The following is a 24,665-nucleotide window of genomic DNA, read 5'->3' on the forward strand; positions in this document are numbered from 1 at the left end:
TCTTATGTAACATCATTTTATTGCACGGAGCAGTGTCAGCACTGGGCAACCAAAAATGCCTTCCACATTTTGGCAAATCACCGTCGTTAGGGTAAAGGCGGGGAGGGTCAGATAGAAAATAAAAGACACCTTAAGACTCACACTGCATGCAGAGGATCATTTGGATCTCTTTGACTCCGACAAAAACTTTCCTTTTCCCTGGAATTTATTGGTGCACAATAACTATTTTAAATGGTACATTTCTCAAAATAACGCTGAAAACACATGACATTTAAATATATTCTTTTTGACGTAGCAACACCAAATCTTTAAAATCTCAAATAATATTTGAACCAGTTGACAGCATCCACCATATTAATACATCCTTTCAACATAAAAACACCCCAAACAGAAATCTACATCCTGTAAACCCTACAATAAAATAAAACCAGCAAACACACAGACGCACATGTATTTTTTAAACAATATCTGTATCCCGCCCCCACACGGTTCCCCACCTTAATCACCCTGTAGACGTAAGCCCCCACCTGCAGCCTCCTCAGCAGCAGATATTAATGGACGTGAGAAGCTCTTCCAGGGCCTCCAGTTTCTGGTTGGCCTCTTGAATTTCGCTGTATGTTTGCACGTTGCTGGCAATGTGGAAGCGGATTTCGTCCACCAGGGGGACGGAGTCGGTGGCCTCTCGCCCCTCCACTGTGTCTGCGTCCTCTTTGATGGCCTCCGCCAGCTCAGGTTGCTCCACAAGCTGTGACAGACAGGAGCGTCGGGAGTGAATGTGTCATCACCACAGCTGGGGGGGGTTATGCTTTGTTCCTTGCTTCACAGCCCCAGCTCAGATCGTCACTGATACCCACCTGATAAATAATCTTAGCCATGTACTCCACACACTGATCCTCCAGCCGGGAGAGCTGGAAAAGCTTTGCCATCTTCCACATGTACACCACGTTGTCCTTGCACAAAGTCTGTGCCATTGTTTTCCCACAGAGGCGCTTCAGTCCCGGCAGCAGATACATGTCGGCCACGCACAGCACGTCGAACACACTCTCTACCATCAGCTGCACGGGAAAACACAAGCAGGTGACCAAACACAACCTATCTTTAATATGTCCAGGTGTCAAAGCAGAAAAAGTAAAAAAATTCTCGCTGACTGACGGGAAATTTCACACACAAAGAGCAACTAACAGAAGCGCACCAACCTCTGTGTTATCGGTGTAGATGTAATACATGATGTGGATGAATATTTCATGGGAGATGTTGTGTAAGGTAATGACTAAGGTGTTGGGATGAGACTGCAGCTGCTCTCCCTCGCAGAAGTGATCCTCCAGTAACGCTCTGAAGTAGTCACTACGCCCACAGAAGAATGCCTGGAGTCAGGAGAAAGCATTCCACGTCATGCTCAGGGAGTGTGTCAGATAAATAGACCAGCATGACCTTTAAAGAGCGCACCTTGTGGCACAGGAAATTATAGCCATCGACTCTGAAGCAGATGTCAGGGTAGGTAGGAAAGCAGTCCATCCTGTTAAAGGGGAGCTCCCCGAACCCGACCTGGGGGAGAAGACATTTGTAACAAGAGCTGATTGGGAGAAACAATGCGAGTTCTTTCTTTCTTTCTTTCCCGTTCATCTTACGCCTAATTCAGCAGGTAGCGCAGCATCTGCTATTTGAGCAAACTCCTCCTCCAGCCGACAGTGGTGAGGCTTCAGGCTGAGGACCTTCACACAGACCCCAGGTTTGTTGGATACTTTCACATCATCGGGGAGAGAACCATTAAAACAAGACGGATGTCTGTCATGCGGTGCAGAACAGTTAACCCAAGCGCTAGAATTAAAAAGTCTCAAATTTAAGATGGGCCACTTTAGTTCCTGTCATTGTCTGTGCTGGTGTGCATGGTAAAAATAAATGTCTCACCAAATTGATACACCTTTTTGCATTTGTTGTCAAGTTCCTCGATTAGATCCTTCATCTTGCACTGTTTAGCAAGTCTTCGCGAGTCCTCCACCAGAGTCACATCAATATCCATTTGACCTGCAACGTTTTACACGCAAACATCTGATCAGGTTATTTGTGCAGCCTCTTAAACAGCTACACTACCACCAATGAGCCAGCAGAGGTCGATGTTGTCTTCAAATTGCGCACAACCCTGCTATATTTTGCAGCTCTATCTAATAAAGATGAGAAACATGTACGGTAATACCTGTGTAAATATATTGCAGAAGAGCTCTGAAAGCTGCAGGGTTAACCTGGAGTTCAAACCAAAACGTTAACTTACTTTACATTAGAAACAAGGACATATGAGTATTGGGCAGAGTGTGTTTACATACCAAAGGGTGCTTGAGGGTGATCAGGTTCTTCCCTTTCCATTTTCTTTCAAACATATCAGAAAAGTACTCCGAGCGTGCGCTCAGAATGCAGCGGTGGACTGCAAAGATCTGTCCGTGAACCAAGAATTTTACATCGCTGTATTGCCCCTGCTCCCATAGCCTAAAGCAAAATTGAAATTTGCTGGGATTAGAGGGGCGAGTGCAGGTTTATCACGACGTGGCAGGGGGTTTTCATTTCACAGCAAACTCCAGAAAGACCTATGAGACCGCCAGAAAGGAAAGGCCAGCAGGAACTTACATGTGTAGAAAGTAGTTAAAATCCCCGCGCTTCATGGCGTACACACTGACGCACTTGTAATCCTTGAGCAGGCGGCGTATGGAATCATTAAGACAGCCATACATGCACCTCTCCCCATCAAACGTGTTGACTTCGCTCTTGGCACCTGGAGGCAAAGATGGGGAAACACATCTCAAGAAATGACTGCACGGCCTCAGTCAGCCTGGTAAAGCTAATCCAGTCTTACCACTGGCCAACAGGTACTCCACCAGCTCCTCGTGGCCACAGAGGCAAGCGTAATACCTTTTTAAAAAAGGTGTGGTCACATTTTAGACCAGTGGGGCATTGGTCCCTAAGGTCATGAACAATAAAAATACTTACAAAGGGGTGCTGTCCCATTTATCTCTTACATTGAGGTCCACGTCTCGCTGTTCAATAAGGTATCTTGGAGAGAGAGAAAAAAATAGTTACATTATTGTGTTGGCTCATACAACACTGAAGAAGAAGAACAGGGCTGTCAGCATACCACCAGAATGCTACTACTTCTTTTCCCAGCATGAATGTTTCTGGTTTATTTATTTAGCCTGAGAGAAAGAGCTTGCCTTTTATATCTTTGTGCACCAAAGAAAGCAGGCAGAATTAGGTGAATGCTGCAAATAAACGCCCTACTTTACGTTCAGCTGTATTAAAATCCAAAAGCTGACATTTTGCCTTTGTCAAAGGGGGCATTTGCACACGCCTTCATTTGATCCCTGAGGGGCTTGTCCATGTTCTCCAGTGTGTTTGATGCAACGCAGCGATGATACTTGGAGCAACGAGTAGTCGACCTACAAACGCCTTCTAAGTTCATTGCCTCACACATCAGCGTTAACTTCCTTGTTAACATTCGCTCTATAGGTACAAAAATATAGAAACCCACAAGGTGGTCGTAAACTTCACACAGACAAAGGAAGCCAAGCCCCAAACCGGCGAAGTCGCTCGTTACCTGACTCTAAAAATGTCGCCCTTCTTGCAGCTACTAAACAAATCATATACGTCCATGATCCCCGTACTGTGTTCGGTCCTTTGTAATGCATCGAGAAGGCCTGTCTGGTGGACAGGTGAGCAATAATTTGATGAAACTTCGTAAATGACCTAGATAAACTTTGTCTTGTAGCTGTCAAAGCCGTCGCGTCACAGTTGTTGACAAGCTCGCACAGGCTCAATGTTTTGATGGGAGAGCTCGGCGGTCACGTGACCGAGTGTCTGCCTCACGTGTCGTAGGAAAATAGAAACTCAGCAATACGGAGTCCGTCTTATTTATCGCATCGCTGTGCGTTATTTCTTTGACAACGTGCCAATAGCAGTCGCATTAAGCTAGAAGAAAATACTTGAGCTTCAATGTGTTGAACGATTTCTGAAGCTGAGAAAAGTGTAAAAAAATCCTGTGCTCAAAAAGGTGCCTTAAACGCAACACATCAGGTGTGAACCATTTGAGACTAGAAAATTGGACTAAATACTTCTCGTTTTTATTGGTATAACAGATTCGCTATTTATTAATTTTATTTGGGAAAGCAAACATGATAACTTTTGTTCTTTGTTTTTCCTTTTCTGTTGTCACCCAAATCTTCACACACTCACATGTTATTCATTAATTAAACATAATTAATGTTAAAGGTGCACACAAGCCCTATTTATTAATATGCAATATACATTACATTTATAGACCTTTAAAATCTCATACATTTAATGAAAAGGGAAAAAAGCAAAGCAATTGTGGGGGGTGAAAACATCATTTTTTAGACCGCTGTAGTCTTAAAAGGTGTTGTTTTAAAAGAGAAATCTGTAGTTGAAGTTTTTCTTGCTCCAGCAGGAGATTTTCCTTTTGCAATTTCACCACTTCAATGTTCAACTGGTCTGTGAAGAAGAAAAAGACAGCACAAAAGCCATTACTGGAGCTGTGTGTGACATGGTTTCCTCCCATCCCCTGGTTCTTTAATACTATGAAAGGGGCATCTTTAAAAAAATAAAAATAAAAATAATAAAAAAATTTCGACACCAAGAACAGAGAAGGTCACAGCACTCATAATTCTGCACAGTCAAAAAAGTAAAAACCCAAACTGTTGAGAGAGGAACTCCCAAATTCCAGGCATTCCATATCATTATACCCATGCTGTTTAGAGAGGAAGTGACCGGCAGTAAAAGTTCAAGGAATTCAACCACTGAGTACTGGGAGCACAAGTCACCTGTGTATTTTCCCTTCCACTATTACTACTGTGTTACTTAGGAGGGTAAATGACAGCTTTACGATTTACTTGTGTCAGCTCTGATGACTGATTCTTCTGGGGTGTGACATGTTCGAGAGCCATCTGTCGTCCAAAAGGGAGAAGCTTTACGTAACTCCACCTCAACGGGGTAGTGGTCGCTCACCTCCAGGGCCTGTGGGGAAAAGCAACATACAAGATTTATTTGGTTGGATTTGCGTGACTACCACGCTTGTGTCGGACGCCTCACCATTTCTTCAGTCATGTGAAACTCCTTGTGGAAATCGAACGGCTTGGCTGACTTCGGCACGACAGCCGCCAGCATGTCGTCGCCGTACACGAGGATTCTGCGAGAGAAATGCAGAAACTAAGAAGGAATCATTGAGTCGTGCTAGGATCCACAGGGCGGATTGAGCTAATGTGCCCTTGCCGGTCGTAGGTGTGGTCTTTGGATGTGTCAGAAGTGGTGTCCATGTCGTCTCCAATCAGCCAGTGGAAATTCTTGTCACTGCGTATTCGCAGCGCCTTCATTTGCTTCTGGGTGACATACAGGCCATCTGCACAGAAATCCCCCAGAATCATAATGTTCTGAAGGGAATTGGAAATGGACACTTTACAACAGACAAATTCCATAAAGGTAGCCACAATCAAATATCTGTGTTCAGGAGACGCGTGTTGGTGAACAAGCTAGGTCCATGTGGTGTTAATGCACATGCTACAGTCCAGATGGTGAACTCTAGAATCACTGTTGCGAGGAGGTGTTGGAACTCACGTCTGTTTTCCATTTATCCTTGACAAACAGGAAGACCTCATAGAGCTCATCCAGCTCGTTCTCGGTGTCGTACGGCGAGATGCGGACTGGGATTAGCACTATATTCTTCAGCACTGCAATGAAAACAGGCGTGAGTGTGTGAGGACAATCATAGCCTTGATTGTCTCGATAAACCTGTCTGCTCCTGCAGTGGAGCGTCAGGCCAGTTTCACGTTATCTACACATGACTCCAACCTACCGATCCAGAGAGATGTGGCGACAGTGTCTGTCCACAGCTCAAGCATGAATAAGATCAACACAGCTCCCAACCCAGCACGCTCACCTGTGTTACGTGGTTTGAAATGCAGAATATAAGGCTCCCTGGCAAAGGCGTCCGGGTCATCGGTCTGGTTGTCTTCGTATTGATAACAGTCGGTCAGATCCACAACGTCGTCTCTTAAACAGGGAAAAAATGGATTTTGTTTGACGCTTCATATCAAACGTCTGGTGGTAGGATTCGATCTCACCTGTACAAAAACAAAAACTGTTCCTTGTATCGGTTCCTCCCCAGGCGGCTGCTGATTTGCAGAGCATAGTGGTGGGCTGAGTTGGCTCTGAAATTGAAATGAAGCAGTACAAAGTCTGACATCGGTGGTTTGATTCAGGGATTTTTGTTAAGGGAAAAAAGAGCGACCTCACCTGTTCAGCTCCTTCAAGAGAAGTTTAACAGATGCTCCGCTCACATCCACCACCTCCAAAATCACTATTATATCGTATCGGGACACGATCTTCAAAAGACCAAAGAGCTGAGCCTCAGCAGTTCAACAAATTGTTTCCATACCTGACACATAGTTTTAGCTCCTTTCTGCATAACTGCAAATATTTCAGTCAGGCACTTTTTATCTTTATGATCTAGACAGGAGGCAGCAGTCCAGCTAACAGCTTTAACTTTTACCTTAATCAAGGTCGACAGGACACCTGGATCCAGGGCTTTCTTGAGTCCAAACCTCTGCGCGTTAAAAGAAGCGATCTTCATATCCAGAAAACACTAAGAGTGACTTCAGTTGCTCTGAATAAACAAAAACGCCGTCCGCTCTCCAATCATGCTGCAATAATTCTGCATGGACGCCACAGAGCCAGACTGGCATTCAGATGTGACACACCTCCAGATAAAATGAAGCCTGGCTGCCTGAGAATACCCTCCACTGTGTTATTAGTGGAAGCCGTGACTGCAAAGGTGTGAGTGACTGCTCTGCTCACTTAAAGGAAAAAGATTTTTGGGGCTGTGAAAGGAGTGCTGGCCTGTCATTCCAATGTTTCAGTGTTAACAAGACAAACCTTCAAGAAACTCTCACTGTAAAATCTGAATGTGAGAAAAAAAAATTGTGGCTGTCAAACAACCGCAAATTCCAGAGAAACACCAGGAACAATACAACAGAAGGGGTAGGTGGTAGTGTTGAACAGGTTTACCCGCATTTACAATCAAGCCACACCCAGACCTGCCTATAAAGTGGGACCCTAGAGATTGAAAGATGCACTATTGCGGTGATTTTCCTGTCGAGCAGCCAGGTCTCCACCATGAGCAGCCGTTCGAAGCATCCTGGAGGAAGGGCATCAAGCTTCAGCAGCAGGTCCATGGGATCCTACAGCATCCCCAGGGTTAGCTATGGGCCCACCCAAGTGGCCCCCATCACGGCCGTGACCGTCAACCAGAGCCTGCTGGTGCCTCTGAAGATAGATATCGACCCTACTGTCCACGCTGTACGCAAGCAGGAGAAGGAGCAGATTATGAAACTCAACAACCGCTTTGCCTCCTTCATCGACAAGGTAAGGACACATCCTGTCAGGTTTAGCATTCACCGTTAAACTGGTAAAAGGAACCATAGCACAGCTGATCCGCCTGGTACTTATGCGCCTCAGGTGAGACACCTGGAGCAGCAGAACAAAATGCTGGAGACCAAGTGGAAGCTGCTGCAGCAGGAAACAGCCACCCCATCTGAAGTCGAACCCATGCTGAAGGCCTACGTCGCCAGCCTTCAGCGGCAGCTGGACTGTATCACCAGCAACAAAAGCAGACTCGACATGGAGAACAGCGCTATGCACAAAAACGTGAATGACAACAAGACAAAGTAAGACCGAACTTGGTTCACATTTTTAGATAAAGCGATGATCTGCTGGCTGATAACCTTCATAACTGTGGGCTGCTTCAGGTACGAGCAGGAGATCAACAAGAGGAGTTATGCGGAGAATGAGTTTGTCATGATCAAGAAGGTGCATATCACAGCCAAACGGACTTTTATTTATACGAGCCAGATTGAGTTCTGGCATAGCCAGCCTCAAAGCAGTCCAGCAAAGTGTTTATTGTACTGTTTGCTGCAGGACGTGGACATGGGCTATGTGTCAAAACTGGAACTCGAAGACCTGCTGTCTTCTCTGAGTGAAGAATTTAATTTCCTCAAGGCCATTTATGATGCTGTATGTATACGTACCAAATTTACCGGAAAATCGATACCATTAGATTTGGTTTGCTATACTCTTGTTGAATGTGCTGTTTCATTTAAAGGAGCTGTTTGAGCTGCGTGAGGATATGAAGGAGACCTCTGTGGTGGTGCAGATGGACAACTCTCGTGCACTGAACATGGACCAGGTTGTGTCTGAGGTTAAGCTTCAGTATGAGGAGCTAGCAGCCCGCGGCCGTGAAGAAGCAGAGAGCTGGCACAGGATCAAAGTAATTAAGCAAAAAAATAATTATATCTACACATTTAAACTATGCCCTAATTGCTGATGTCATGTTTGATGTCTGCTGGGACCAGTTTGACCAGATTACGGCTGAGGCAGACCAGTATGGAAATGAGCTTCGTAGTGCCAAGAATGAAATAGCAGAACTCAACCGAATCATTAGCCGCCTTCAGAATGAGATTGCGGCTTTGAAAGCACAGGTGAGTGAAAGATTGAAGATTATACAGGAACTTCTCCTGGTTAATGCATGTGCCAGCTATCTTTTTTGTTTGGCTTTTTAATATTTAATTTGTTCCTCACTGAATGCTTAGACCATCCATCCATCCCTCCACTTTTTTTCAGCATTCCACCCTTGAGCAGCAGATAGCTGAAGCGGAACGGCATGGAGACGCGGCTGTAATTGACGCCAAAGCTCGCATCAAGGACTTAGGGGATGCTCTGCAAAAGGCCAAGCGGGACATGGCTCGGCAGCTCAGAGAGTACCAGGAGCTCATGAATGTCAAGTTAGCCCTGGACATAGAGATCTCCACATACAGGAAGCTACTGGAAGGAGAGGAGGAAAGGTGGGTCCCTCACAATGGAGAAAATGTTGTTAAAGCACTCCTTTTCTCTCATCGCTAAGAATTTCCAACTGGGTTACGTCTTCCAAGCCTGGTAAAAGATTATATGATAATGAATACAAACAACCCCCTGCTGTTTGTCGAACAACTATTTCGCCGACTATGGACTACCATATAAGTCTTCCTGCAGAACCTCAAAACCCGCCTCTACAAAACACGCCCACAATGACAAAGCTTAAACAGGGATTCTTTTGACGGAGGCTTCATCTTCTTCTGGAAGCAGATTGAAGTAGAACAGCTGGACGCGTAATTTATAGGCTTTTCGCATGTACCTTAGACCGTTTGCGTAGCTGTAACTTAGCCGAATTATCATATTTCATCCTTTTCCGCCATGACAGAGCGGAAGTTTTTTTTTTTTTTTTTTTTTTTTTTTAAAAGCACTGGTCACGTGATTTATGTCGGCCTGTTGCCGGAAGTTTCGTGCATAATATTTGAATATATTGTGGCAGAAACTCCTGCAGGTGGTTTAAAAATAGTAGTAACAGTTAAAATTTGCATTGATTACATTTTATTCACTAACTTATTATTATTTTTTAAAATATTAGTATTACATCAAGCTCAATTTCTCCCTAACAGGCTTGGGCAAGATTCCGCAGTCAACATTGTGCCCACCAGAGGTAACTATTGGTCCGTATTTTCGCCTGAAATTTTACCTGAAGTATTTACATTTGTACAACAGCCTGCATAAATTTAATTTTTTCCTCTCCTCTTCCCGACAGATTCTTCACGTCAATTCCAGCAGCGAAAGCCAGCTGCAATTTTTATCAAGACAGTGGAGACAAACCGTACATCTAAATCTAAAATGTAAAACACACTGGGTGAAAGTATTTTTGACCTAAGGATCCATGTGATACATTTGTTTAGTTCGCTTCTATGTGTGTGTTTGGAAACAGTGATAACACTGCCATCTAGTGGCTGTTGGAATACATACTCATGGAAATAATTAAATCTGACTTTCCTGTTAAGACTAAATAATAAACTTTACTTTCCACACCAAACTGTCTTAAACTCTTTATAATTTTTTGAAATGCTAGTCAGTTGTTAGCGTAAAGGAAATCAGGGTGGGGGAAATCAGTAAAATATGTTAAGAGTTATGCATTACTGGTGTATATTATTGTAACAGAAGTCTTATTATATTTCCACTGTTGCAACATTTTACTTTACCGCCCTGGATTTAACGAGTAATGCCCGTCAGACATTACTCAGGGTTTAATATCTTCCAATCGTCTTCCTGCTTGATCAACTGTTCATGGCGTCATCCCAGTTTGTGGGCGTAACTGGCGGCTGGGTCCCGCAGGGTGGTTTTAACTATTCTTTCGTCAGCAGCGTTCAAGGTAACTATAACTTCTGTCATGTATTTTAATTACCGAGCACAGTGCTGCTGTGAGTAATCTGCAGAGAACGTTGAAGAGTAAAGCAGTTATTAAAGGAGTTACGTGGCTTTCGCATTTTTCTTGCAGAGGATTACATAATGGAGAAGAACAGGATCTTGACTCATGTCCTGCAGCCGAAAGGCACGTCCTCACTCCTCAGTGGGGACCTGTCAGCCAATGTCATTAACAGCTGCATGTACATATCACTGCAAACCTCTGTCGCTCAAGAGAGGGACAGACAGGTGGGATCTGTCTCCCTTGATTCCGCCGTCTGCACCACTCTGTGTGCCGAGCGCAAAAATGTTATACTGGTTGGTCCTGAAGGAGCAGGTAAAACAACCGCTCTGGAGAAGCTTGTTCTGGACTGGGCGAAGGGAGAACGCCTGCAGAGCTTCATATATGTCTTCCATTTTAATTTGAAGGAGCTAAATGGCCTCCAGGAGATGCTCTCCTTGGAGACTCTAATGCTGCGTCACAGCTGTGTCCCTCCAGACTCCATGACCCCCCTCCTACAGAATTCCGAGCATGTGCTGTTGGTTTTTGATGATCTGCATGTGTTCAGTCACTGCCTGGACCCCTCCCTCCACACCCTCTGTGCTGACCCCTGCCAGGTGGTGTCGCCGGGCTGTTTAGTGGCCAGTTTGCTCCACGGCTCGCTGCTGAAAGGAGCTTCCTTCGTTGTGGCATCCAGGCAGTCGGGCCGCCTGAAGTTTCTGAGTGGCACCCAGATGGAAGTGTTGGGCTTCCTGAAGCCGCAGAGGGAGGCCTATTTCAACCGCGCCTTTACCGACCCGACTCTTGCCAACAAAGCAATCGCGCACTTGGAAAAGACTCTTGGCTTTTATGAATTCTGCTCCTCCCCCAGATTTTGCTGGACAGTTTGTTCTCTTTACAAGTCTCTGATGAACGCTGGAGAAGAACTGCCTGAGACTGTGTCTCAGCTGTGTGTGGGTGTCCTGGTGTACCTGATTCAGGAAGTCTTGCTGACTACAGCTTGCAGCAGAGAGCTGATGTTGGCTTTAGGCAAGATGGCATCTCACTGCTTCCTCAACCAGCATTTGAGCTGTACCAGGGAAGAACTCGGCTCCTTCGGTCTGGAGAAGTTCCTGGAAGCGGCAGCTGTTTTCTTGCAGGTCGATGGAGAACAGCTGGACACGCGCGTCTTCTCCTTCCCATCCCAGCTCATGCAGGAGTTCCTCATAGCCGTGTCCTACTTGTGGAGCAGTGCAAGCACCGAGGGTGTGGAGGAGATTTTAGAGAAGCACAGGGGTCACGCTAAGCTTCTTGACTCCTTCCTGTCGGCGCTCTCGGAGCCGGTTCAGCGCCGGCCTCTGGAGACAGTTCTGGGAGAGCCAAACGCTGACCGGGTGGCTGATTTTAAACGCTGGCTGAAGAGCAGCTCAGAGGAGGCGCTGAGGGGCTACCACAAAGATCAGCACCACCACTACTTCCATCTGCTTCACCAAGCTCAGAGCAAGAGCCTGGTGAAGGAGGTCATCACCATCACAGCACGGATGGGCATCAGCTACGCCGACCTCAGCCTCCAGGAGTCCGTGGCTCTGAACTATGTGGTGGAATGTCTCGGAGAGATGGAGAAGTTGAATTTATATCTCTCTAGGAACCTAACAGAGGAGCAGGTGGAGGCCCTGGCTCCTGCAATGAGCCTGTCGCACCAGATAATGTAAGTCACAGCTGGGATTTGTACTGTTGCGTCTTCTTTTTGCTCTGCGTGCTGTCGTAGGTGAGATCATTCTCTCATGTCTCGCAGGCTGATGGACAGCAGACTGTCTTCTGGGGCTGTTGCTCATCTGGCTTCAGCCCTCAGCAGAGGAATCACCACAGAGCTGGACCTCTCGCAAAGCCAGCTTGGAGATGAGAAGTTTAAAGTCCTCTGTGCTGGACTTAGGGACTGCAAGCTGACGACTCTGAAGTGAGACAAATAATAGCAGAAGGAGACATTTTCAAAGGAAGCTAGCCTCCCAGCAACCGCCCCCACCAGCGGAGCATTCCTGCCATTCTTCAGTGAAGGTTTGAGTGACGTTAACGTTGAAGTCGCGTGTTTTATTTCTCTCTTTCCAGGCTTCAGGTGTGCCGGCTGACAGAGCTGAGCTGTGATGACCTGGCCTCTGTCCTGAGCTCCGGCACCGCAAGGCTGCAGCGTTTAGCCATGAGACACAACCAGATCGGAGACCGAGGTTTTGTGAAACTGTGCACGGGTCTCCGCAGCCCTCACTGCAAACTGCAGGAGCTCCAGTAGGTTCCGGTCTGTTTTGCTGCAAGCGGGTTTGCAGTTTGAAAAATTCATTTTCTGTACTTAAAAGGATCCAAAGCTGCAAACTGACAGCGGCGTCCATGGGGGCTCTATCAGCAGCTCTGACTTCTGGGCAGTCGGAGCTGAGAAAAGTAGACCTGACTCTGAACAGCATCGGCCTCCCCGGAGTGGCGTCCTTGTGCGAAGCTCTGCAGCATCCTTCCTGTAAACTGCAGCGCCTCGTGTAAGCGGGGGTCTCACACGTTCGCGCCATCTCGCTGCCACGAACGCGCTCCAATTTACTCTGCTTTCTCTGTTTCAAGATTCTACGACTGCAGCCTGACAGGCGAGAGCTGCCCTCACTTCAAGGAGGCCCTGATGTCAAAGCACTGCCGCCTGTCAGAGCTGGACCTCTCCGTGAATGAGCTTGGCCAGGAGGGGGCGCTGTTGCTGTGTCACGCTCTCGGCCGACCCGGGTGTCCAGTAGAGAAACTTGGGTAGAATCCCCCTCAATACTGATAAAATACTGCGTTTTAAAGGAGTAATTTCACATGACTGTTCTCCACACTTCAGCCTACAAAGGTGCGATCTGAACAAGCCGGTCTTCGAGGAACTGGGCTCCCTGCTGAGGAGCGGATCCTCCCTGCTCAAGTCTCTGAGCGTAGGCTTGAATAAAGTAGGGGACCAGGGAGTTAAACATCTGTGGGAGGCTGTCGCACATCCAAACTGTCTGTTGGAGGAGCTGGAGTGAGTTCAGCCCTCCAGAACATTTGTATCACAGTTCAGCAGCAGCATCATGTTCATGTCTGTTTTTTTTGGGCGGGGGGGTTTAAGCGTTGAAATGACCAGCCTGACGGACGCCTGTGTGGAGGACTTGTGTGCAGCTTTAAGAGCCACCAAGACTTTAAGGAATCTGGGACTGAGCAACAACTCCCTGACCGATGCTTCAGCCGCAGCCCTGGTCCAAGCGGCGCAGCAGTGCCAGAGCCTGCAGGAGATGAAGTACGCCAGCTCCTCTTCGCTTAGTTAGAAACCACCTTGAAGCCAGAATAATCCAGCAGCTAACTTCACTTCCTCTCTTCATCACTTCTCTTCCAGCCTCAGGTATAACGACTTCAGCGAAGACGTTTTCGAGGTGTTTGAAACGTGCGACAAGATACGATTCTGAGATCCGATCAACAGAACAGAACTTTTTTTTTTAATTAGAGCTTCTTCTTTTTTTTCTTTTCTTTTTTTTTTAAACAAAAACATCATTAAATACTGCATAAATCAACAATCATTCTGGGCCAATCTGAAACAATGAGCCAGAAAGGTTCATCATTCACCACACAAAGAAGAGTTCATCTCATACAGTAAGAAATCTTTGGAGTTTTTGGTTTTTGTATTAAAGCAGGTAAAAAAAAAAAAAGACATTTTGTAGCAGCAGTGTGGAGGAACCATGGCTGCGTGTTTTAAGACCTTATAAGCCGCTCACACACACAGGCAGAAGCACAGAGTGGGTGTAAACCTCAGTGTAAACGCAACATGATCATTTGTACCGCATCTTCCCTGTGAACACTTCAGCAAGTCTTTCCTAAAGAATAAAATGGGATTCTTCCTGGTGGGCACAGGTGCACTTAGATAGCCCCCCCAGCAGCACTCAGTGGTCGTGAGCGTCCCCGTTAAGGTTTGCCACCTGATTGACGTCCTTTGGTTTCAAAGTTTGGTTGGAGGTTTTCTTGGTCGTAGAGGAAACGTCTTCATCGGAGCTGCTCTCGACGTCGCTACGCTCATCTTTAGATACCTGCAAAACACCGACCATGATAGCATGTAAACATTTCCTATGTTGCAGCTAGCTTACTTGTGCAAAGCGTGTATATATATATATATATACACATATATTTGGATTTTCGGACCACGGTGAGAGACTGACCTTTCCCTTAAATATGGCTTTGATAGCAATTCGAGCAATGAGGTAGAACCAAATGATGTGAAGAGTCTGTAGTACCAACAGCAACCCGTTGAGCAACCACCACGCCCGGTATGGCCCTATGATCTCCCAGCTGTCGAACAAAACGGTATAAATAACCCTGCAACACAAAAAGAAGACAGACACAGTTTTAGAGGAGAAGACCTCAACAGTATCACTCACAAAGTGACCGGCTAAAAATTTTCTTCATACCAAAAAGGGAAGAAGACGAGTCGAGTGAAGAAGAAGCTCAAGCTGAACACCACAAACAAGCCGTCACAGAGCCGCTGGTACTTGGCATAGTTAGCAAGTTTGGCAGCCTTTAGGGAAATTAAACACAGGTGAGAATGAGACCGATCAGGATCTCCGACGCCTGCGCTCAACCAGGAATGCAAATGAAAGCCAGTTGCTAAAGAATAACAGATGTTTCTGTCAGACGGGTACGGCGAGTGGCTCAGGGCAAGGCGTGCTCCTCTTCAATCTTACATAACAACACATTTGCAGAATCAAACCGGCAACCTTTTACAGTACTCTAAGACCAGGAAATAACAGGTTAAAGTCCGGATTAACATTTACCTCCAGGAAGATGTCGGACGCATCGTGCAGACACATGACCAGCGTCCCAGCTCTGATCATGTTGTTTGTGTAGGAGAAGGTGATGAGCAGGATGGTGGCCAGGTGATGGACCAGCATGATTATAAAGTCCTTGTATTGGAGAAAGTGACAGCAGGGAAAAAAGGAAATGTGGTAAAGAGAATTTTCTGGGACAGTGCACAGCTCGCGAGCACCAAATCTGCAGTTCATTAATCGCAGTCATCTTTGGTTATTGATTAATCTTCCATGCTGGGCCACAAATGACTGCCAGTTTCAGTTTGAATAAGTACTGGAAAGACGGGCTGAATGCTGGGAGGGTAAATGTTAGCAAAGGTGCTGCCTCTCTTCGTCTAACCTGTTGTACCAGAATCAGTAAATGAATCTGGATACATTGATGGATGAAAGTAAAACAGACAAACCAGCAAAAACTATTACCGGTATTTGTATGAGGCAGAGTGCTGTGGGTGAAGCTGCGGGCTACTCACCTTCCTTTTAATGTCTATGAACTGGGAAAACATCAGCGAGCAATAGAAGGCCAGCTCCGCGATGTAGTAGTTGAATTGGCCCTGGCTTACGTGCTTTAAAAGAGAGTTAACCAAAGACACCTTTAACAAATAGGCTGAAAACAGCACAATGGTGGCGCACAAATCAGTCATTGCTGCACAGAAAACAGGTGATAAGCGTAAATATCTACCTGAAAAGGGTACTTGTGCCAGCACTGCCTGACGTCCCACAGCCAAGGTGACTATTGGAAACAGATTCGATGCACACGTGTCACCGACGACACACTGCGTTCATCATAGAGTAAGCTAGTTCGACTTACCACCCACAAATCTGAAATGGCGTAGATAAAAATCCCCAGGTAGAACGTAAATCGCCACCTGGGGGGCAAGAAAAGAGCAGAATTGGGACACATGCAAGTCTACAAACAATGCAAAGTCAGAAACAGGGTGGTTCCGTCTCAGATTAAGGTTTAAGGTCCTGCAGGAACCTACATGCTCTCACAGAACTTCTTCTGCATGCTGGGCCTGTCCTGGTTCCTACGGATGCGAAACCATCTCTGTATTTTCCGGACCTCCCAGTCCAGCTGCTTGGACAGCCCCTCCAGCTGTTTGCTATCCGGACACTAAAGAGGAGAAATAGCAAAACGCATTCATGTTAATCGCTCGGCGTGTCCGCGTGTGGCCCCAGGTCAGAAGCTAACGGAGGTACCGTTTTGGATCGATACACCTTCTCCAGGACATCGTTAGGCTGAGCTTGACGGGGCTCGGCTGCCTGAATGTGGAGGAGGAGGGCGCAGGGTCTGGCCACCAGCCTGTACACAAACACAGCAGTGGAGGATCGTAGTGATCATAGCATACAAAGGAAGCTGAGGAGGCGACAGGTTTCTGACGGACGCGAAATTCTGAGGTCCGCCTGTAATGTCTTAACGTGTGTGTGTGTGTGAATCCAGACAACATTCCAGGGAACGCTGCACCTACTCTAAACAGAGAGTGATGACCGATCATGTGAGCGGTTCGGAGACAGTGATGTCTGGGCCACACAATGCTAATGCCTGTCATAAGATGATCTGGTTTATCTGGTTGAGATGGACAAGGTTAACGCCTGAATTGTGATCCCCACCTCCACCAGCACCTCCCACTCTAACAACAGGCTCCACAAACTGGTCTGTGGAGTCGAGGGATGCCGAAAAGCTCATTTAAAAAGCACAATTAAAATATTTTATAAATCTACTTTTCCAAAACCACCAACCCTGGAACAAGATCTCCAGCTCACCGTGATCACATGAGGAGTTCGACTATGTCAACACTGATAATTACTACCATTTATGCAGCTGCTTACGCTCCCTGGTTATCTTTAGCAAACACTCATTCTTGGGCAAGGTAAACTGGCATAACAGGGCAGTGTTTATTCTTTCCCCCCTCCGTACATGACATTAAAGTTCTGAACCAAAGAGAGCCCAACATGACTGGGTGCCTGGTGCGTTCAGGGTACAAAGAACGATCCGAGCAGAGGCAGATCCACTAAAACTGTCTACCATTTTTAATGTATCTACGTGGACTGAAACGGCAGAGAAATGGGGATTAAACCACCCGCAAGGACCATGATTCTAACAACCGCAGAGTTTATGGTTTAGAACTTTAGAACTTCGGCTCCTCAAAGACTAACGCCCAAAGGTTGACAGCAGTTCCTTAACGTCGTCGAACTTTTTCTTTTTTCCGTTTTTACCTTTCATAAAGCAGCCTGAGCAGGAAAACCCCGACAGCCAGCGGCAGGGCGAACAGGAGGTGTCCGAGCTGCGGGTAGCTCACGCCAGGTGGCGGCTGCTCCAGGTCAGCCCAGGTTACATTTTCGGGAAACCAAAATCTCTCACTCCAGATCCAGGCTGAGGCAACAGAAGTCATCGGGGATCGGGCAAAACTTGCGGATCGGCCTAGCAAAACAATGTGACGCTGGCTACGAATCACTTGGCCGACATCTGGCGGCTGAAATAAACTAAGGTTATGCCGTTGAAAGTCACACTTTTAGCACAGATGTTCCCTCCTCCCGTCCAGCATCGGTCTGAATCCTGATCACCCCGTGAGCAAACTACAAAAATGGACCGCTTGGGATCGGCTGAAAGGTAACACCCACCACAACCACAGTGACAGTGGTTCTCTCTCTTTGGTTTCTTTGAATGATCCTCAGTGGAGAACTTTGGAACTACCTCCAACCCTACGGTGCGCATGTTGGATGGGGTGTTTGGCTGGTTTAGCCGAGGCTGGCTAACTTTAGCTGACAGCGCCGGTGGCCACGCCCACTGGCTGCAATTAGCGCTCGCCCTCGCTTGATTAGCTGCGGCTAAGTTAGTTGCTGTAGCTAAAAGCTGGGTTTTTGATCTGTTTTTGACGGTAAGTCGCGATATAAGATGGATTTGTCTCATAAAGATCAACTGGATTCAATCCGAATTTAATAATAAGAAAAAGACGCAGCTTATACAAAAATAAGTTTTGTTTACTTGCAGCATCCGTCGATGGCTGTAGAAACAAAACTGGCTAGCTAGTTGGATTTATTTACAACAAAATAAAAATTGAACTTGAAATTGAAAAAGAACTTATACCCTATACATTTGAATAATTTCACGATTGTAGACGCTATTCATTCAATAAATCACAGCTTTTGGAAGCTAATATCTTTTTGACGTAACGTTACGTATTTGTCGTAACGTAACTGTCATTAAACGTATGCGGGCTTTTATTAGCGCAAACTAGGCAAAAGCTTACTAATATAACTTTTCCCACTTAGGAGTAAGATATTTAAACAAATACTGAACTATGTATTTGGAAAAAATTATTTCACGTAGACTGATATCCTTACAATTGTCTTGAAAGTTTGTATGTATGAATGACCTAAATCAACCTTAAAGCCTGCTATACCATTGCTCTCCCAGCGCTATTAAATTATTTAATGTCTCTGAACTGTCTTCAAGGACAGTTAAAGGTGCAGAAGCTGCAGCTCCGTTGGTCCTCGCCTTCCCAGCCTTCCCAGCTTTTCCATCAGTACCAACTGACCAGTGAACAAAACCCCTCTGTGTCAGTATGCAGCTGCAGCTTCCCAGTTGCCCTGCTTAAAGGGGAAAGGGGGGGGGGTGTCTGTGGACCACAGCCACAGTGTGGAGATGCTGGGGGGTGTTTTTGCGCAGGCACAAATGGCTCATCTCTAATGTAAAGTCTGAATAGAAATTAAGGTTGACTGTAAATGTAGTCAGTCATGACACTTGTCATCAGTGGCTGCCGTGGATGAGAAGCAGCACGGTCCTGTACTGAGTCTCTTGTTCTCCCCCCCATGTCCCCCCCCACCCACCACTGCTTGGACTGTTCCATCTCAGTCTGAAAAAAAAAATCAGATAGTTGAGGAAGAGTTCTTCATGTCAGGGACTGCTGTAGCCTCCACACACTGAGCAGCTCCTGGATCACATCAGGTAAAAATCGTCCTGTTTTTCTTCTCTGATCTCAACCTCAGATGGAAATTACATGTGTCTCTTTAGATTGAGCCTCCTCAGTTACCTGAACATGCTGTAGATGAGCATGTTTTCATGTTTACCTTTAGTAAAATAAGATTGCCGCAGTCTTATTTCTGACATTAACTCTAAATGATAAACACTTAACTCTGATGCGCTGTGTTTATGACATATAAACATAGTTGTGCTTCCCAACAGATCAACAAATGGACGAGAAGGAGCTCAACGATCCTCTGAACAATGTGCCGCTGATTAAAGGTAACCCAGAGATCTGAGTTTATCATTGTGAATATATAGACATGCTGGACTGTAGCGGCGTCCCACCTGACACGGCACATTTACCAGCTGACAGGCAGAGGGAAAAATCATGAGTCACTCTTAAGAGCATCCATAGCTATTAAAAGGACAGCTGGGTGGCTCCAGAGGGTGATGTAGATGGCTTAGAATAAAACCTGATTTCTATATAATGTCTCATTAGGCGACTCTACATAGAGCTCGCGTCAGCTGATCTTTTGGCGACATTCTCTTGTTATTGCACTGTTTTTTAAGTGCGTTCTCACATGTGAACGCGAATCCATTTTGCAAGATGAGCAAATTCGCAACGCTGAACTGCGTAACATACAGGCAGCACAATGCGGGCAGTATCCCCCCCGACAACGGCTTCCAGTCATTTCAGTCCCACCATTTACATTTCATGGTCTTAAACTGTTCTGGCTCCCCGTATCGACTGCACACTACGAGCATTCCGTGCAGGCTGCGCCGACCGCCGGATTGTGTTAAAGAACTCTGTCACTTCCATCAGGGAAGAAACTGACAGAGGGGAAAGGGAGCACGCTGGCTCTAGCCCCCAGCTCTTGAGCTATAAAAAGACTTTCTCCTACATTTTTTTGCTCTAGCATCACTAGAGGCTGCATATTTCCCACTATTCTCAGTCAGAGAGGTATTTTTATCACTTCGATACATGCTTAATTACATTTTATTGCTATACATTTTATTGCTATGTAGCATGTAATGCCCGTGTAAAGATGGCACTTTGATAGATTCCTTTTTATCGTCCCGTGGTGCAAACACTCGGGCGACTGTACAGGGCTCCCACTCTCATACATATGCATTTGCCTCGTAGGCCTGTACAGGACAGAGTCTGAACCAGCCACCCATTGTCTGGCAGGATGGTCACGTGCACCAGTCAGAGGGCGCCACCAGCCTCTTCCTAGGCTTCGGAGTTTGGGTTTATTTTTAAATGCCGTCTGTGTACGCCTACCACATACAGCCAAATCACAGCTTCGGCAACAAACGCAGCATTTCCCAGCTGCTCCAGCACTCCGATCTGCCCATTTATGGCTTCACATGCTTGACCTGTCCTCGTTTTTCCCTGTGCCAAATGCTTGGGCTGGGATGAGGTCATCTTTTTTTCCTAACCATGGTAGATTAGGGGATCAGGACAATCACCACAGATCTCACATGCCAAGTATTTGTGGGGTTTGTTTCCACCTCTAGGAAACACAACAGAGCCTTGACAACCTCGGCGGCTCTGTTTTCTTTGTGTTTTGTGTACAGTGACACTGTTAACAGATAACACGGACATGCTGCTGCATTAAGGAAGAATTTAAAGTGAAAGCTTTGATACAGATGGCGATAATGCAGCTGTGTCTATTTCTGGGTTAGCAATTAATTTATGTAATGGTCCCATTTTGATATCTTGGGAAATCATCGAGTATGTCAGCCCTGGTTAAGTTTTTGGGACTGAAGCTGAATTAACAGCGCAACTTCCTGAACCTTCTATTTTTGTGTTACTGATTCACCAACCTTCCTTTTTTACTGTGTGCTCTAGTCTCTCGCTCTCTCTCTCCTGCAGTCTGATGAGTTTTTTGAACATGGTCATTTATTTTCTTTTTAATATCACCAACTATTTCTATTTTTTGTCCTGTTTTTGTGGTCAGATGACCTGACCAAGTCAAACACAGGGTCCTCCAGTGACTCTGAAAAAGTGATCCAGCGCTTGAATGATGAACTTCAAGAGGCCCAGGAGTTAGCTAAAATTGAGAAGCACAAATGCAGGGAGCTGCAAGGTAAAAGAAAAAGCACCCAAACATCTACCTGATCAATATTCTGTACCCGAATTTGATTTGGTTTTTAACCAAGAAATAATAATTATGCAGTTCTGGTTCATTCTGAGCGTATTTTTGGATTTAACATATAAAGTATTTGGATTTAATATGGTGATACAAAGACAAAAGCAAATGTTGAAATCCAAGCAAATTCATTCATAGGTATTCTGGAGGAAGAGAGGAAAGAGAAGAAACAACAAGCTGATGAAGCTGCCAAGCAGATCAAAAATCTCCAAGGTAGAGTTGTGTGCTTGCGTTGACCTTCTGTCATTAGGAGCTGATAATTATCTAAAGGCCGGCTCTGTTCGGAACAGGCCAGCTGCAGCACCTCCAAGACGAGATGGGTGTTCTCAGAGAGCAAGCAGGTGTTGTCTCCAGTTCACAGAAGGAGCTGCAGGGTGCACGTGATGAGACGAAGGCGCTGAAACGCGCCCTGGAGTCAGCAGCTTCTGAGCGCGACCACGACGTGGCGGCCGTCCAGGCCAAGCTGTCCACGGCGCTGAAAGACGCAGACAAATGGCGCGAGATGGCCGGCAAGTACGAACGTGAGATCGACAACCTGCAGCGTGACCTTCAACAACAGAGCAAGCAGTGGCAGAAAACTGCAGAAATCCAAGGTAATCCCCAGTGAGAGTGTACCCAAAAATAAAGCCAGAGCAGATACTGCAGTTTGTCTGCTTTCACAGCCAGCGAGCTGCAGTCCATGCAAGTGGAGTGTAACGACCTTCAGAAGGAGTGCGCTGTGCTGCGGTCTGAAAAACAAGACGCAGTCGGTAAACATCAGAAGGAAAGGAGCAGTCTGCAAAGCGAGTGTGCCTCCCTCCGGGCGGAGAAGGAGGACCTCCTGAAAACACAGCAGAAAGAGAAGGCTAACCTCCAAAGCGAGTGCGCAGCACTGCGCTCTGAGAACGAGGCATTGCTGCAGAAACAGAAGCAGCTGGAGAAGGACCTCAGCAGGTCAGAGCACTGCCTCATTTGCCTCTGCTGTCACCACGCACCTCTCCGTCTGAGCCCTCGCCTCCTGACTTCTGTTATTTTGTCTCCGGTAGTTTGCATTCCCAGAACTCAGAGTTGAGTGGAAATGTCAAAGCCCTGGAGATGTCCCAGCAGGAGCTGGAGAAGAGGCTGGAGGCCCTGCAGCTTCAGCACCAGCGGGACAGCACAAACATGCAAGCACAACTGGAGGATGCTGACAGCCGCAGCAAGATTCTGCAGAGAGAGGTTCGACCAGCAGACGCTGTCCCAGTATAGCCAGTGTCCGTATTTAGGCACAGCAGTGTAGTTTATGGATGTGAGATCTGTGGGTCCAAGAGTGACTGTGAAGAAGTCCGAAGCCAGATTTGAGTTCAAAATGTGTCATGAGTGTAAGGAAGGAACTGTTTTCTATCTTAAGTATTGTTTCAGGAAGTGTTTTGTGAAATCCAACTGTTGGAATTTGAGCACTGTTTAGCTGCAGCTTCCTCTCCGCTCAGCCAAATGTACTCATCCTGGGATCAGCCTTAGGTGCAGCAGTATATTTAAAACAGTTTGTGCTCTCCACAGTACGAGGAAACGAAAACAGAGCTGTCAGACCTGAAGGAGAAATACGAGCAGGCCGAGCAGGAAAAACGGTCGCTCACAGAAGAACTGGATGACTGCAAAGCCAACATGAAGGAATATGAAGAGAAGGGGACAAAGGTGAGCGCTGGTCACAGGGTCAACATTAAAGAGTGTTCTTTAGTCCTGTTCTACACTAATCACGGCGATGACTAAATTAAGAGACGTGCCGCTCGTGTTCCGAGCTGGCTGCTTTGGTTCTGGGAATGTTGTAAAGGCGTGAATTGACTCCGGCATTAAAAGTGAATCTTGACTTGGATTGACAGTAACAGATAATCTGGGCCCACCTGCTCCGTGTCCGACAGCCGCCCGTGAGTGGGGATTTGTGTAGATGCCAATTACAGGCAGAGATGATGAACTGAGGGGTTTATTAATAAAGCAACACCCGATTAAAGTATGTCCCATTGCAGTTGATTACTATAATATCCCTTCCCTTCTGTAGACGTCCCTATTGCTGCCTGTTCAAGCCATAGTCATCGGCCTTATCCTGGCTTTGCTGTATTGGTGCTTCGGCGCATTGTGGTAGTAAGGTACACATTACTCCTGTCGAGTCAGCCCACATCTCTCATTCTCATCAGTCTTTTCAGCTCATTGCATGAGTTAAACAGGTTTTACTCCCCAGAATGCCTTCCTTATGGGGAAACCCCAAAAACCTTTCCTTTAACCTCTCTAATCATGCGGCTCCAACATCTGACATCTGTTTGTCGTGTCTGGATGGCTAACGCTAACAGCTGCATTTTTCAGTTAGCTCACGTTGAGCTTATCTGTGTTCCTTAAGGGCCAAGCGGCCTCCTCTGTGCGCCGCACTGCGTTCTCCCTCCGTCAGTCTGAGTGTGATCATGTGATGATGATTCATCTTTGTATCACCACTCTTTTTTTTCTTTCCCCAGAAGCCATGGATGTTCTGGGGGCCAGTTGTTGCTGTGGCTTTAACAGCTGTGACTGCTGCTGCACTCTTCAGGACCTGAGGGCAACACACACACACACACACACAAATTTATATTTCTCATGAGATGTCTGTGCACTTGGCCCCTTATCATATCTGTACTATTGATTAGCAGGGCTCCTACTTAACACTGTCTAATAAGATGCTCTATTTTAGATGACTGAGAGGTTAATAAAGAATGTCAGTTCTGTGTAACCAGTTCGTATGTCTGTTATTTGAAGGAGACTTAAGCATACTGTGTTTTTATTTATATTGTAATGATTTAGGGGTTATCAATTAATGAATGTAATCATTTACATACAGTAAATATTCTCAGTAATGAGGACACAAGCCTCAGACGTGTAGGAATACGTCAGTAGATGTTGTTGAGGGCTTTGCTAAGTTGTTGGAGGTTATGAAGTGTTTGCAAAGAGGGTTTTAGTTCGACAGAATTGTCCTGATGGTTGTGAGCACCTTAATCCAGTGTGTCCCTTTGCTTTCCAGCCACGTTTGGTTTATTTTTTTAGAAAGCTGCTGCACTGAAACTTAACTGGCAGTGAAACTCATCCTTAAATGATAAGTTAGGTATGGATCAGAGCAGAGTCGGTGTGAATGAATGACGTTAGACTCCTAAATAATCTGCACTCTTTTGGAACCTAGCGTATGATTACATTACAGATGAGTTTAATTTATTAGAACGTCTCTCACATGCATGCTTTGTGTTATTTCTGTGGTCTGTACAACAGATTTTTGGTTTAGTGAAGCACATCATCTGTATTTTGTGAAACAAAAATGGGAATTTGTATAGTTCCATGGGTTTAAAGTGAACCGAATAACTGCTCTGTGATGTAAACGTGACTAATTAAATATCTCAAACTCAACAATGCAACTCATGTTCATTCCACTGAAGCGAGAAATT

General features: G+C 46.0%; 6 protein-coding genes across 11 annotated transcripts; 3 read left to right on the plus strand and 3 right to left on the minus strand.

Annotated features, from left to right (window-relative positions):
• abtb1 (ankyrin repeat and BTB (POZ) domain containing 1) lies at positions 1–3,823 on the minus strand. Of its 3 annotated transcripts, XM_029833257.1 has the most exons (13): positions 3,584–3,822; positions 3,125–3,489; positions 2,980–3,042; positions 2,846–2,901; positions 2,620–2,764; positions 2,322–2,481; positions 2,195–2,240; positions 1,909–2,025; positions 1,629–1,741; positions 1,447–1,545; positions 1,197–1,364; positions 855–1,055; positions 1–745 (listed from the first exon to the last, which is right to left on the minus strand). In XM_029833257.1, the coding sequence occupies exons 5-13, from the start codon at positions 2,721–2,723 to the stop codon at positions 539–541; spliced, it is 1,215 nt and encodes a 404-aa protein (XP_029689117.1). In that variant the 5' UTR covers positions 2,724–2,764; positions 2,846–2,901; positions 2,980–3,042; positions 3,125–3,489; positions 3,584–3,822; the 3' UTR covers positions 1–538. The 3 variants fall into 3 exon arrangements, with proteins under 3 accessions (XP_029689117.1, XP_003963427.1, XP_029689116.1); XM_003963378.3 differs by lacking the exon at positions 3,125–3,489 and having other exon boundaries at positions 3,584–3,823; XM_029833256.1 differs by having other exon boundaries at positions 2,980–3,489.
• Positions 3,824–4,242: 419 nt separating this feature from the next.
• LOC101074694 (deoxyribonuclease-1-like) lies at positions 4,243–6,933 on the minus strand. The gene is made up of 9 exons (XM_011602520.2): positions 6,548–6,933; positions 6,292–6,380; positions 6,120–6,206; positions 5,936–6,048; positions 5,614–5,726; positions 5,272–5,429; positions 5,092–5,188; positions 4,893–5,016; positions 4,243–4,494 (listed from the first exon to the last, which is right to left on the minus strand). The coding sequence occupies exons 1-9, from the start codon at positions 6,626–6,628 to the stop codon at positions 4,370–4,372; spliced, it is 987 nt and encodes a 328-aa protein (XP_011600822.2). The 5' UTR covers positions 6,629–6,933; the 3' UTR covers positions 4,243–4,369.
• A 178-nt stretch (positions 6,934–7,111) lies between these two features.
• LOC101074919 (keratin, type II cytoskeletal 8-like) lies at positions 7,112–9,949 on the plus strand. 2 transcript variants are annotated; one of them, XM_011602522.2, is made up of 9 exons: positions 7,112–7,419; positions 7,513–7,721; positions 7,803–7,863; positions 7,972–8,067; positions 8,156–8,320; positions 8,406–8,531; positions 8,674–8,894; positions 9,528–9,578; positions 9,671–9,949. In XM_011602522.2, coding segments are annotated over exons 1-9 (1,179 nt in total). In that variant the 5' UTR covers positions 7,112–7,170; the 3' UTR covers positions 9,672–9,949. The 2 variants fall into 2 exon arrangements, with proteins under 2 accessions (XP_011600824.2, XP_011600823.2); XM_011602521.2 differs by having other exon boundaries at positions 9,528–9,568.
• Positions 9,950–10,067: 118 nt separating this feature from the next.
• On the plus strand, positions 10,068–13,812 carry LOC105416272 (NACHT, LRR and PYD domains-containing protein 12). The gene is made up of 9 exons (XM_011602523.2): positions 10,068–10,285; positions 10,412–12,005; positions 12,093–12,254; positions 12,404–12,577; positions 12,646–12,819; positions 12,899–13,072; positions 13,149–13,322; positions 13,410–13,577; positions 13,674–13,812. The coding sequence occupies exons 1-9, from the start codon at positions 10,201–10,203 to the stop codon at positions 13,741–13,743; spliced, it is 2,775 nt and encodes a 924-aa protein (XP_011600825.2). The 5' UTR covers positions 10,068–10,200; the 3' UTR covers positions 13,744–13,812.
• LOC105416273 (ceramide synthase 5-like) lies at positions 13,805–17,547 on the minus strand. The gene is made up of 10 exons (XM_011602524.2): positions 17,347–17,547; positions 16,330–16,432; positions 16,113–16,243; positions 15,941–15,998; positions 15,812–15,862; positions 15,603–15,695; positions 15,100–15,228; positions 14,737–14,843; positions 14,488–14,644; positions 13,805–14,358 (listed from the first exon to the last, which is right to left on the minus strand). Exons 1-10 carry the CDS (start codon positions 17,520–17,522, stop codon positions 14,215–14,217), a joined length of 1,149 nt encoding a protein of 382 aa, XP_011600826.2. The 5' UTR covers positions 17,523–17,547; the 3' UTR covers positions 13,805–14,214.
• Positions 17,548–17,608: 61 nt separating this feature from the next.
• slmapb (sarcolemma associated protein b) lies at positions 17,609–24,627 on the plus strand. 3 transcript variants are annotated; one of them, XM_011602525.2, is made up of 11 exons: positions 17,609–17,740; positions 18,986–19,078; positions 19,316–19,375; positions 21,058–21,186; positions 21,388–21,462; positions 21,540–21,842; positions 21,912–22,182; positions 22,275–22,446; positions 22,768–22,902; positions 23,264–23,351; positions 23,712–24,627. In XM_011602525.2, the coding sequence occupies exons 3-10, from the start codon at positions 19,324–19,326 to the stop codon at positions 23,345–23,347; spliced, it is 1,221 nt and encodes a 406-aa protein (XP_011600827.2). In that variant the 5' UTR covers positions 17,609–17,740; positions 18,986–19,078; positions 19,316–19,323; the 3' UTR covers positions 23,348–23,351; positions 23,712–24,627. The 3 variants fall into 3 exon arrangements, with proteins under 3 accessions (XP_011600827.2, XP_003963430.2, XP_011600828.2); XM_003963381.3 differs by lacking the exon at positions 17,609–17,740 and adding an exon at positions 17,887–18,008; XM_011602526.2 differs by lacking the exons at positions 17,609–17,740; positions 23,264–23,351 and adding an exon at positions 17,887–18,008.
• Positions 24,628–24,665: the final 38 nt, after the last annotated feature.

This window comes from Takifugu rubripes, chromosome 3 (assembly GCF_901000725.2).
Source record: "Takifugu rubripes chromosome 3, fTakRub1.2, whole genome shotgun sequence".
NCBI lineage: Eukaryota > Metazoa > Chordata > Actinopteri > Tetraodontiformes > Tetraodontidae > Takifugu > Takifugu rubripes.